Source organism: Nansenia antarctica (assembly GCF_963989245.1).
Source record: "Nansenia antarctica genome assembly, chromosome: 1".
Lineage (NCBI taxonomy): Eukaryota > Metazoa > Chordata > Actinopteri > Argentiniformes > Microstomatidae > Nansenia > Nansenia antarctica.
In genome coordinates, this window is record NC_137674.1 from 65,306,932 (window position 1) to 65,320,268 (window position 13,337).

The window sequence follows — 13,337 nt, forward strand, 5'->3', positions numbered from 1 at the left end:
TATATTTTTGTTCAGTGTATATGTGAATATGACTACTTTGATAAGTAACTGAATTCTTGTTAATTAAACTTTACTTAAATGTTATATGTATCGTTTGACACTTGTATTTAATGTCTCAGATGTCCCTCTTTCTTTACTATGGCCTCTTCCAAACTAATACTAATGCTATTAAATTGATGCTTTTATTTTTTTAAAAAAAAGTATTTTTAACACTCATTTGGGGTGCTTTTAGGAAAAGTTTGACAATGTCAATTATTACTGTATCTTTCATCAAGTCCCTGCAGGCTAGCTCTCTCTCAGGCCCATCCCTTTAAAGTCCTGACAAAATAATACGCAGAACTGTTTTTTAGCGTATTCTAGGATACCGAATTGAACTTTTGCTTTTCAATATATTTTGGCGTTTGTAGTTGTTAGTTTTTCATAATAGTTCATTTTTTCATAATGATTAATTTAGCCTATACCAAGAGAATGGTAAATTACTGAACTTCAGTGCTTGCTATACCATGTCTTTCTAATAAACCACGCACTTATGTTAGTCTTTTTTAACCATCACTATTTGTTAAAAGTGTGTATATGCTGTGTATATTTTGTTGTATTGATAACTCAAATAAATACATAAGGTGTAACCCATAAATGTGTTGCTCATTTATGGCACGTCTGGATGGTTCTCTGGAACCCCTAGCTCCCTATATTAGTCATATTTACAGTCTGTAACATGTTATGAAAGATGTTATGAAAGATCTTATTAAAAACTAATACACGCCGAAGAGCATCACCTGCATGAACACACCAGTTGTTGACAGATAAACATTACCCTCCAAAGTGGGAAACTCGGACCAGGAAATCCCCCAGACTTAAGCAGCATCTTTCGTAACATGACATCTGTGTAACCGGTGCTGCGGCAGGTGTGCTATATAATCGCATTCGCACCATTATACTAAATACCAATCAAAAGCTTTGTGTGCGTTCGTAAACACGCTGTGGAAATCTGATCAGCACTCATGGTAGGCCTCTTGTCCAATGAAATTACTTTATGACGTTGAACCCAGTGTGCGCTCCGGCGGTCTCAGAGCGAATTTTCGAACGCGCCCGGTAGTGAACCAGTGTTTACCCACCGTTACGTAGATCTGCTGTTATGAAACAGATGTCGGTGTTATAAAAATACAATTCGCGCGCAAGACTACCACCTGGTTGCAGGAACGTTGACAGGTAACTGTATGAGCTCATTTCTCAGCCATTAAAATAAAGAAAACATATAGCTTGCTACAGAGATTTCCAGGAAGGTGCAACGGTAGGCTAATTATCAATTTGACATATTAACTAACGTTAGGTTTTAGTGAAACCTTGCCTTGCTATTTAGTATAGTTAGCAGTTGTTGTGAGTGAGATACGGAAGTTGTTAACGATTATTATTTATTTTTTTCGAAATTACGCATTAGTGCATACCAGTTGAGAGTTGTCATATAATGATCGGTTTGTTCTGCTTTAATAGTTTGCTAATTGCTGACTGCTCTTTGCCCTTTGCTTAAGCAGTCAATCATTGTATGATCATCTACCTGAGAGCGACTGATCAGAACCAGAATCAACATGCTGAAAACGCTCGGCCAAGTTCTGTTTTCGTCAGGAATGCAGTCCCCGAAGTTTACACTAGTTGAGGAAAATAAGGTTGGTAACTATTTTTATTCCGTTGCCCCCTGAGTCAACAACACCAGCTCAGCACGCATGTATGAGGGCATCTGGGGACAAGTAGGGGCTGGTGGCGGTGAGTCAACCCTGAACCCTCCACACGTACACTGTTGAGGTCCGCTAAGCATTTTGATGACAATTCTGGCAGATTCAAATGGGAACAAGTTGAGCTTGCATTTATTTACCCTGGTGTACGTGTTTGTTTGTGTGTTTCAGGCTGAAGACTACGAGGTTCGCACCTATCACCCTACCAAATGGATGAGCACCTCTCTGACCACTATGAATTCGGATGAGGCAATGGGCACAGGGTTTAAGCGTCTTTTTTCTTACATCCACGGCAACAACAAAAAAAGTGAGTCGTATTTCAGCAAGCAGTCGTCACGAGTTAGATGTTGCTATAAGCAACTAGGCCTACCTTACAAGGCAAGCAGTTCATAATAAAATACAGAGTAAATCATACCAGATATCTGCATATCGTCTTGCACCTTGTGACTGTAGGTGTACTTTGCACCTGTCTCACTCAATGATGGTTAATGTGTACTGTTTAATGTATGGTCAGGTGTTTTTTATAGCATGCAATCTATAATCCACAATGTATGAGTGTGTTAAGTCATTGTATTAAAAAAAAAATCTTTCTTGGGATAGAGACAGTAGAGATTGACAGTGTGTGTGAGAGAGAGAGAGGGGGGGGGGGGGGGGGGCTGACATACAAGATATGTCGATGGCCGGAATTGAACCAGGGACCTTGTGATGATATGGCATGCACCTTAGTGTGCTACGCCACTTACCCCAAGAAATCAGTAGGAGACTGTTTGTGTCATCATTAGGGGACTATCTTGAGGATTTGATGGGTAGTGTCTGATTTCCTATCATTATTAAAGTGTTTGTGTGTGTGTGTGTGTCTCTCCCAGAGGCAAAGGTAGAGATGACTGCACCTGTGACATGTCTGGTGGAACCCGGAGCGGGCCCGGCGTGTGAGAGCACCGTCACAGTCTCCTTCTACATCCCAGAGGAGCTCCAGGATGAGCCGCCCCAGCCTAACGACCCGGAAGTGTTGGTGGAGAACAGGAAGGAGATCACCGTATATGTCAGGTACAGTTTGACGGAGACATAACCCACCGACAAAAAAGGTTCCTCATGGTAGTACTAATTAAACCAGAGTAAAGCAGTACATACAACTATTCAGGTCTTTAATGACACCATAAAAAATCTATCAAAAAACCTAATTTAAGATATTTTCCTCTTTCTACACTCGTATGTCTCATCAACTATCACACTAGTATGTCTCTATCACCCCCCCCCCCCCCCCCCCCTCTCGCTCTCTGTCTCTCCCTCCCCTCCCTCCTTCCCCCTCTCATAAGTGCAATCCCCTGACCCTCCTTCCCGTCTCCTCCACCCAGGACATTCGGGGGCTACACCAGCGAGCAGAAGAGACGTGAGGAGGGTCAGAAGCTGCAGGAGAGCCTCCAGAGAGACGGGGCCAGCTACCAGGACGGCCCCTACTACGGCGTGGGCTACGACAGCCCCTTCAAACTGACCAACCGCAGGAACGAGGTCTGGCTCCTCAAGAAGACTGACTAGGAGAAGAGTGTGCTCGCGGGCGGGGGTCGGAGTTGAAGGTGGTGGGGTACATCAATAGTTTTAACTGGTTTTAAAGTGGTTTCTTTATCTGTTAAAGTTTAAACCAACTGCCAAGGCGTTCACCACTGGTGTCTTCACTCACATCCTGGAGAGGTCGCCATGTTTGACTGTGAATAAGGCCTTGCTTACTCACCATTCCGTTGAGCGTATTTTGTGTGTATGACCACATTAAGTGTGACTAATATACCAGTAATAATCATTCAATATTATACATTACACCAATATTATATCTACACGGGTTACCTCACACAGAGAGATTCCCATTCAGATGCTGTGAATCTATAGGATACTAAGGGGTTGTCTGTGTATGCAGGAGCTGTTGGTGACAGCGATCAGGCTGCTACAGTATTGGCAGTCACACCACTGTTGTTTAATACAAGGGACTATACACGTCTTTGTTTACTGAATGTTGTTACTCTCAGGTGCTATAAACAAACCAGCCTTAATACTGTATAAGCTGACATGCATATCTGCCTTCATTAGGGTGTGTAACCTGAAACTAAACTTCTTGTAATTGTTGGGTAAATTCTCATGGGATGATCATCTGTGTACTACATTCTGTGATGTGCTGTACTTGATATGAATAAATGGATGTACAACTAAAGGTAGGCTCTGACATGGCATTGCCAGGAAATAGTGCGGCTAGAGATAGCTAGCATAAAGCAAGACATGACACTCAGCAGCCTTTTTGTTGGATGGCTATTGCATAACACTGCCATGCTCATGTGCAGACGGAATCACTAGAGAGTGAAACGTCCTGCTTGGGCGGATCTGAAACATCTCAACTCATCCAACACCCTATGGCAGTGTACCGTAGAAAAGTACACAGTATAAAATTATGATTGTAAAATGTATGTAAGTACTTTTTGTCATCTCTGCACTTAAGACAAACAATAAATTGACTCTGATTTAAATGCACATTGGATTGTTTACTTCACTCTGATCCATAGCTCGCACTCCCCACCCCTCCTCTCACTCTCTCCTCTCTTCTTTTCTCATCCTCTCCTCTAATTCTCACGCAGTCAGGTCGGCATTCGCTGAGTCCTTGTCTTTATTTTGGGAAAATTGTTCCCCAACAATATCATGTTCAGACACTCAGCAGAAACACGCCAGGACACCTCGCTCCCGGCACGAACGCTCTCTCCTGCTCGGTCTGCTGATGGGAAGTCACACTGTTCTCATGCTGATGTTTGTTGTGATGATGTTGTGAGCCAGGATCCTACTCTGTTGTGGCACGCCGCTGGTGATCACATTTGAATAGAGGTCACATACAGGTCACATACACGTCACATACAGGTCACGCTGCCTCCAACATAGCGCACTGTTCCTGGTGTTTACAGGAGACGGGTCATCAACTATGGGAAACATTTACATTTCACATTTACCCCACCCCCACCCCCACCCCCCATCAGAGAGCTTAGCTGGGTGGCAAGGTCTCTCACGCAAACACACACACACACACACAGAGTTAACGGTGAGTTTTTGTGCTTGTTTGCACTTGTGCTAAAGAATGGGAACAGTATACAGAAACTGTAAACAACATCTGATTTATTTCACATGGCATGTCAGTCTTTCTAGTTCGACTGGCTACAGTCTGCATATGGGTGACAGACAGTGACACTGAAGTATTAAAAAAAAAGGGGGGTGCAGGGCAGTGTGTGTGTCAGTGGAATGATAATGGGAGGGCGGGTCTGTATTGATTGATGGGTGACAGGGTGTCAGTGACGAAAGGGGGAAGAGGTGTCTGTGGAATACTAATGGCTGGCACTGTTGAATATTGAACTAAATGGTGATGCGTTGGAGATGGGACCGTCTCTATGGAAACATTCAAGGATATCATGCCACAATGGAATAACACCCTAGGGACAAAGGTGTCAGGATGCCCGACGTCACAGGGACCAACAGTGAATAGAGAGTAGAAGTTTAATAATGCATCGTCTATAGGCGCATGCCACGTAATCGCATGGGCCCCGGTTTGATTCCGGCCATCGACCTATCCTGCATGTCATCCCTCCTCTCTCTCTCTCTCTCTCTCTCTCTCTCTCTCTCTCTCTCTCTCTCTCTCTCTCTCTCTCTCTCTCTCACCCATCCTTCTTGTCAATCTCTACTGTCTCTATCCCAATAAAGCAGAAATGCCCTAAAAACATAAAAAAACATTAAAAAAAGAAGGAAAAAAAGCGTATCGTCTATGAGAGGTGAACGGCACACTGGAGATGATGATGGAGTCACATTAATGCGTTGTCATGGTAGTACCTAACCCTGACGGTGCAATAGTCTATAATAAGGCTTAGAGGTCGCCACGACGACCCCCAGTGTGATATTATGGGATCCCCAGTGATGCGGCCATCCTTCTAATGGGACGTCCAGCGGCGAGGGCCATAACGGATGACCCTGCAGGAAGGGGGGAGGAAGGGGGAGGAGGGTAAGCGATGGCCTCTGTGGAGTTTTCTGGGTGACGGATGAGTGCGGGTGCCATGGCGACGGTACTAATGAGGCGGTGATTTGGGGGCGGCAGGCTGGCAGATGGCCGTGAATCATATGGACAGGGAGAGGGAGAGAGAAAGAGAGAGAGAGAGAGAGAGAGAGAGAGAGAGAGAGAGAGAGAAAGAGAGAGAGAGAGACAGAGATAGAGACAAGACAGAGACCCGCTCTTTAAATATCACCATATTTTATTACACAGACAGACACAAGAGGGTTAGCAGCCTGCCTCCGCCTCCACATCCACCACTTCATCCCTCCCTCACTCCCTCTCTCTCTCCAACCTCCTTCCTCCATTCCTCATCAGCTCGGTGAGATTGAGACTTCATCAACTTCCCGTTCTGAGTCGAGCTGAGCTCTCAATCATGGCTGTGTTTGAGCCCGGGCTCGGCACTTTGGTCACAGGTGATTAAGCCCTCAGCCTTTATGGATGTTACGAGGTTATGAGGTCTCACACTTATCACTGCCTCTCATGACACGACCGGGGCCAGATTTACTGAGCTTTTGCAACAAGCGGCTTTCGAACCATTTTTCACCACTCAATATCGAGGGCAGCCAATAAGCTATAAGACATAAACATTGTCTTTATCTCACACCCTTTACACTTTGATGTATCATTCCTTCTGGTACTGTACCTTTAATTTCAATTTAATTTCAGGTTTTACACCCTCTATAAAGGTTAGAAAATGTGCCCTAGTGTAAAAGCTTTGTAAACCTGGATCAGGCTCTCTCCTCTTGAACAAGCTCTCCCCTCCCCTGCCCCAAACCTTTCCTTGCCTTCACGCGACTGCTGGTTGGCTGGGGCTGGGGTACCACATCACAACCCCACTATTTCAAAATAAATAGTCTACAAAAAGGAAACCACTCTTTTCCAACAACAAGGGCTCTAAAATTGTACAAAGTCTTTGAAAATAATGAAATGTTACTTAAAACACTTTTCTATGTATTTACATAAAGAACCATATAAAACTGCACAGGAAATGAGAAACCTAGTTGAAAGGAAAACAGATAGTTATCATAAGTTCTAGAAGGTTCTAGCAGGTCATCTCACCAAACTCCACAGTACTGGACCAGCCAAAGCCTCCAGTCCAATACAATCAATCACAGATTCTGATTGTGTCCATCAGGAGAAACAGTAGGCTACATGTAATTGTTTAGCTCTTTGGTAACCAGAAATATCAAATAAAATAGGACAGTATCTTTTTTTTCCAAGTATTTTTTGTTTACTTTGTAAATTCATTCTTCATTTCCAAACGTGTGAGTTACCACAACACAGGCTTAATAAAAACAGTTCTAAACACATGGTTTTACAATTTCACAAACAAACAAAGAAAAGGGAACACAATTGGACAGTGCAAATCTACAAACTAAAATTCAAAACACCCAAGGTTTTCCAAACCTTCATTGTAAATCCACCATGTTGTCTCTGTCATGTAGTCCGAGCCATTGTCCACATGTGCCTCATCCTGCCTGTGCCTCGGCCCCATGGCCATTCCAGCCAGGCAAACTTAAACCACTGACTTCAAAAGAGTAGAAAGAAAAACAAGCTATGACCTGGAACTGCTTGATGTACCATTGTGTTCTAGAATCCACAAGTTCTAGAATCTTCTACCATATACTCGCAAGCCATGGCATTGTAAAGCACTCTCTGAAGCCAACAGGAGAAAAGCGGCAAGCAGAGCAGAAATACAAGGCGTTTAAACCCAAGCCCCTAGCACACTTTCAAGTTCCACTTAGGCCAGAAGGCCTAGCTACTCGCACCACTGCAGCAAAGTCAAAATAACTCATCACGTCTTCAATTCCTTCATTATCACTTTAGCCTGTGCCTTGACCCCAGTTCTTGACCCAAAGAAACCTTCTAAAACCTACGGAACCCCCTGCATAGAATCGGAAACCTCCAAAATTCTAACAGGAGACATTTTTAAAATTAAAAAGAGCCAACAATTAAAAAAAAAATTGGGGAACACCAGGCTTTGGAAAAATGATTAATAGTTGTAACACAAAGGTCATGAAAAGAAGCACAAATTAGAAAGAAAGGGCGGGGGGGGGGGGGGTGAGTCTTGAAAAGCTGCAGTTTAACCGGTCTCCACTTCAGACTAAGTACAGCCCAGTCTGTGAGGGCTACCGGACCTGACAGGTCCACATCCTCAGAACCAGGTCCAGAACCAACAGGACCTGAAGTCAGGGGGGTGGGGCTTGGAGGGGTCAGAGTCTTCAGAGTGCCTACCGTTGGCTCCTCCCCCCTCCCCGGCGTCCATGTGTGAGTTCAGCTCCCCGTAGTCAGGGGGGTGTGTCTCTTAGTCTCTAACTGCTGCCCTCCTCGGATAAAGTGCCGTTAGAGTCCTGTAGCAGGGGGAGGGGCAGGGGCAGGGGGCTGCAGCGGCTGTCGGGGGGGACGTCGGCGTACTCCGCGCTCTCCGCTAGCTCCCCCTCGCGCTCGCAGATGACCGTCATGGGGCTGCTGAGGAGGCGGTTGCGGGCGTTGTACTTGCTGCTGGCGGCGGAGGGCGGCGTGCGCGACCGCCCGTACTTCATCCCGCTCAGCAACAACGAAGACGTCGGCGAGGAGAGCGCCAGGCCGTCGTTGCGGTTCCACTCCTCTGTCGCCCGCTTGCTGCGGCCCGGGGAGCCGACGGGGCTGTGTGGCGTAGTCGGCGACGAGGGCGAGAAGACGGGCGAGGAGTCGAGCGAGGACTCGGAGCGCGTCCTCTGGAAGCGCGGGTCGGTGGAGCGCAGCATCTCGGCGGCGGACATGCGGAAGCTGGTCTCGGAGCGGCTGCCCTTCTTCAGGAGCAGGGCCTTGAAGGTGTCGCTGCTGGTGGCCGACTTCCGCAAGCTGCGCTGGATGGAGCTGGCCTGGCGGGGCAGCGAGGCCACCGGGACCGGGGAGGCGCCGGTGGGGGTGACAGGGGGAGACGGGGAGGCGCTCGCGGACCGCTCGTCCTCAGACTCCTTGCGACCCAGGACCTTCCTCTTGGACCTGAGGGTGAAGGAGGAGAGACGGGTTAGTTGCTGGATTCTATTACAACCAGATATGATGAGTTGACGAACGGGAGAACAGGGTTAGTGATGTTGGAGATGGCCGAGGCCTCGTGAAGGGCAGCGGTCTGGGGAATGTTTAGAAGGCGGAGGGGAAGAGAGGGACTAGAGGTAGGTCTTCTCACTGTGCACACAGGTGTTCAATTGCCATTCAGATTACACTTTAACTGTCAGGCTAATTTATAATTCTTCCTTCTTCTAGCACGGGTAACTGCCAATGGCCCCTGGTCATGGCATAGATTATTTATTTATTTTTACGATGACTGATGGATAGATGATTCACTTACTTAGACAAATGCATTTGTTGTAAGTCGCTTTGGATAACGGCGTCTGCTAAATGCCAAAAATGTAAATTCAGATGCATCCATGCAGCTGAACAACCCACCAGGGAGCAATGAAACAGACATATATTCAAACCAGTGAAAGCCAGTTTTATTATTTAAAAAAGAAAAAAATAGAAGCTTTTTCCTAATAAGACTTAAGGCACACACCCTTCTGAACAGTGGCCCAATTTCGCCAATGCGAAATGCCCCCCGGCAATACCAGGGGGTGCACACCACGTTAAAAGCCTTTGGGGAAGCAGGAATAACAATAGGGGGAATGAGTAGTGTGCGGGTGCTGGGGCCGAGGAGGTTTTAAATCTTTTATTTAAAAGCAATAACTTTCAAAGAAAAACTGCACACGCTGCAACTTCACAGAAACACTAAGAGGTGACACAATGGAATTCATCAATAACACAAAACTGGGAAAAGTGCCCAGAGCCATTTTTTAAATCACTTAAGACACTTCAGCCCCATCGCCAGCAGGGGTTGCGCCAAATTAATCCACACTATATCAAACTATCTAATGTAAACACAAAACAGTAGGGAAGCGTTCCCAGTCATAAGCATTGCGCTAAAGCCTAGCAGGGGCTATGGGATAAGCGTAAAGGGGGGAAAACTGCATATTTAACCCAGGGGTTGCGCTGAACGCTAATCCAGAACTAGCGTCACTATACGGGTGGAAACAGGACCGGCCAATTACAGTAATGGGCTACTTGCCACTGCACACCTTTCTAGCCAGGGGGCGCTCACATGTAGCATTCCCCCGCTGCACAGGGGAAGAAGAAACAAATAGGAGGAAGAGTAACAGAGGGAGGAGAAGAGAAAGACAGTGATAAAGGGATGACCAAGGAGGCAGGGAGCGTGAAGGGGGCAGGGAGACACAATATTTAATCCTCATTTTAAATCCATAGACAGAGAAAGGTAAATGAACCAAGAAAAGAAATAACAAACACGTAATATGATGAAAAACAGCAATGATAGAGAAGGGTGGGGGGACAGATAGAAAGAGAGAGAACTATGTATAGCAAAAGACAGCACAAGAAAAGAGAGATTGCGCAAATGAGAATGGTAACAGGAGCCAAGTTCTGGTTGGGATGATGGCAGAATGTCTGTGCCCCAAATTCAACCTTGATATAACGGTGTCCCCTGAGAGCTCCCACGGAACATTAGCCTACAGGTTACAGCCTCAGCCTCAGCGTTACATAACATCACTTCCTCACCTGATTTAACTGAACAGCTCTAGATCTGACTGATGCTGTTTCAACCACAAAACTACAAACATCAAGACTACCCACGCAAAACTACAAACATCAAGACTACCCACGCAAAACTACAAACACCAAGACTACCCACGCAAAACTACAAAACACCAAAACTACCCACGCAAAAACTACAAACACCAACCCTTGGAAGGAAAAATGTGAGAGAATTGGAAAGGTAGAAGGGAGTAAACAAAAGATGATAGAGAAAAGAAAGACATGGATTGTTCCTCGTTTTGTGTGTGTGTGTTATAGTGTGTTTGTGTGTGTATGTTAGTGTGTATGTATACATGTTTGTGTGTATGAGCGTGCGTATGTGTACGTATGTATGTATGTGTGTGTGTGTGTGTGTGTGTGTGTGTATGTGTTTGTCAAAGAGAGAGAGCTTATAGAGGATTGGAGGAGCTAAGGGAGCACTAGGAAAACAGACTTGGATTTACCTCACGTCAGCACCAGCAGCTGGTGCCCCAAGCTCTATATCTATACGCTGTGGCCTTTCCATCTCAGGCCAAACTTACCCCCTTATATCTGTGTGTAGCATATTAGAGTGAGGAGCAATCCAGCAGGAAAAAGTAAACAGTCTTAGACACACACACGCACGCACGCACACACACTCGCACACACACGCACACACAATATAAAATCCCCTGAAATTAAATCCTGTGGGGCTCGGGGAGAACTCGGTGTCGCACCGCTACACGTGACTGGGATACACATAACACACAGACAGACACACACACACACACACACACACACACACACAAGTTGGCTGTGTGAGTGATCCATGTGTGTGTTTCTTCCATTTGAACGCATATACACATGTGTGACCCAATGAAGCACAGGCTGACAAGAACGGAAAGAAAGAGAGAGGGGAAAGAAAGAGAGCGAGAGAGAGAGGCGAAAGAGAGAGAGAGAGATACAGAGATACAGAGATACAGAGAGAGAGAGAGAGAGAGAGAGAGAGAGAGAGAGAGAGAGAGAGAGGCCATTCAGAATTGTAACCTAGATTAGGACCTCGGGAGGAAACGGAGTGTGGAGTGGCTTAATAATGAATGAATGAAATGACAGGCTTTTCGCCCACTTAAGAGATGCTGGATGCTGCTAGCTAGGCTAAGCTAATCTCCCACCCAGGTACTGCCTGGACCTGCTAGCGAGGCTAAACTAATCTGATCTAACACCCAGGTACTGTCTGTCTGTCTGTCCACTGGCAGACCACTCACTTAGAGAGAGAGAGCCTGTCTCTGGTTGATAGACACGTTACAGAGGAAGCTGCTCTCTCCCACCAGGCTCAGAGTAGCCACAGAGCTGCCGCCGTGACTGATGTGGGCGCTATGAGATGGGACAGCCCGGGTAAAGTTATGACTGAGAGATCGAGCGAAGGAATGAGGGAGAGGAAGGAGGGAGGGAGGGGGGGATTGAGGGAGGGGGGGGAGATGTAATGGGCTGAGGAGAGTGGTAAGATGACAGGAAGGAGCAGAGGGTTAAGGATGAGAGTGTTGTGGTGGAACGGAGATGGAGGGAGGGAGGGAGAAGAGAGAAATTTAAAGACACGGGAATGAGAACGGAGCATTGGGGATAGCAGAGGTATATGGGGGAATGGGGGGGGGGGGGGTGATGGGAGGGGGGTCGGTACCTGTGGATGGCTGCGAAGAGGTCCTCGGTGGTTCGGGGGCGGGTGGGGGTCACCATGTCCCGCGGAGGGACCCCTTTGGTGGAGGGGGCCGGCGAAGAGTCAGCCGTCCTGGGGTCAAACACCTCACCTGGGGAAGAGAAAAACAAGTGTTACACACAGACAGATGCAACACACACACAAACACACACACACACACACACACACAGAGCAACAGATCAAACACACACACACACACACAAACACACCCTCCGCGGATGGTCAGATATCCCGCAGCAGAGCATAGGAGATATGAAGATGTGCTGGACTGGCCTCTTGCATTCTCTTTATCGCTCTCTGCTTCAGAACTCCACCCCTCCCTCTCTCCTCTCTTTCTCTCTCTCCTCCTCTTCCCTCGCTCACGTCTGCACTTCGACTGCCTGAGCCGCTGCAGGCGATCTCACGTTACACGCTCCCCCTCCCTCCCTTCCCTCCCTCCCTCCATCTCTTCTCTCCTCCCCTCACATACAGCTGGCCCCTCCCCCTCCTGCCCTCCCTCCACTAAACAGACCTCTCCTGGGACCAGATGCCCCCTCCTAACTCAGAGAGACAGAGAGCAGGACACAGAGAGAGAGAGACACAGAGAGATAGAGAGAGAAGAGAGCAGAACACAGAGAGAGAGAGAGAGAGAGAGAGAGAGAGAGAGAGAGAGAGAGACAGAGAGATAGAGAGAGAAGAGAGCAGGACACAGAGAGAGAGAGAGATAGAGGTAGAGAGCAGGACACAGAGAGAGACAGAGAGACAGAGAGAGAGAGAGAGAGATAGAGAGCAGGACACAGAAAGAGAGAGAGAGAGACAGAGACAGTATGAGACAGAGAGCAGGACAGAGAGAGAGAGAGACAGAGATAGAAAGAGAGAGGGAGAGAGGAGTCACAGAGGACAGGACAGAGGAGAGAGGATGAGAGAATGACAGATGGAAAAAGAAAAGTGCAGAGGAAAACACACAGCTGAAAATCAGCAGGATAGATGGATGGGGAGAGGGGAAACAGAAGCCAGAGTAAACTAGAGTCCGGGAAAAAGGGGGGAGAGAAAGGAAGGGGGAGGGAAAGAGACTTTGAATGGAGAGGGACAGTGAGGGAGTGGGGCATAACAACCACAACAGGGCAAGATGGAGTGGTAGAGGAGAGGCAGTTTGAGTGTGAATGAAAGGAGATAGATAGACAGAGATAGATAGAGACAGAGGGAGACACACACACACACACACACACACACACACAGGATTGTAATGAAAGACCAGGACAGA

General features: G+C 46.9%; 1 protein-coding gene across 2 annotated transcripts; it reads left to right on the forward strand.

Annotated features, from left to right (window-relative positions):
* The first annotated feature begins 1,089 nt into the window (after window positions 1–1,089).
* On the forward strand, window positions 1,090–4,234 carry LOC308175921 (heme-binding protein 2-like). Of its 2 annotated transcripts, none has more exons than XM_080550499.1 (5): window positions 1,090–1,209; window positions 1,533–1,664; window positions 1,902–2,037; window positions 2,597–2,777; window positions 3,086–4,234. In XM_080550499.1, the coding sequence occupies exons 2-5, from the start codon at window positions 1,587–1,589 to the stop codon at window positions 3,264–3,266; spliced, it is 576 nt and encodes a 191-aa protein (XP_080406625.1). In that variant the 5' UTR covers window positions 1,090–1,209; window positions 1,533–1,586; the 3' UTR covers window positions 3,267–4,234. The 2 variants fall into 2 exon arrangements, with proteins under 2 accessions (XP_080406625.1, XP_080406626.1); XM_080550500.1 differs by lacking the exon at window positions 1,090–1,209 and adding an exon at window positions 1,228–1,291.
* Window positions 4,235–13,337: the final 9,103 nt, after the last annotated feature.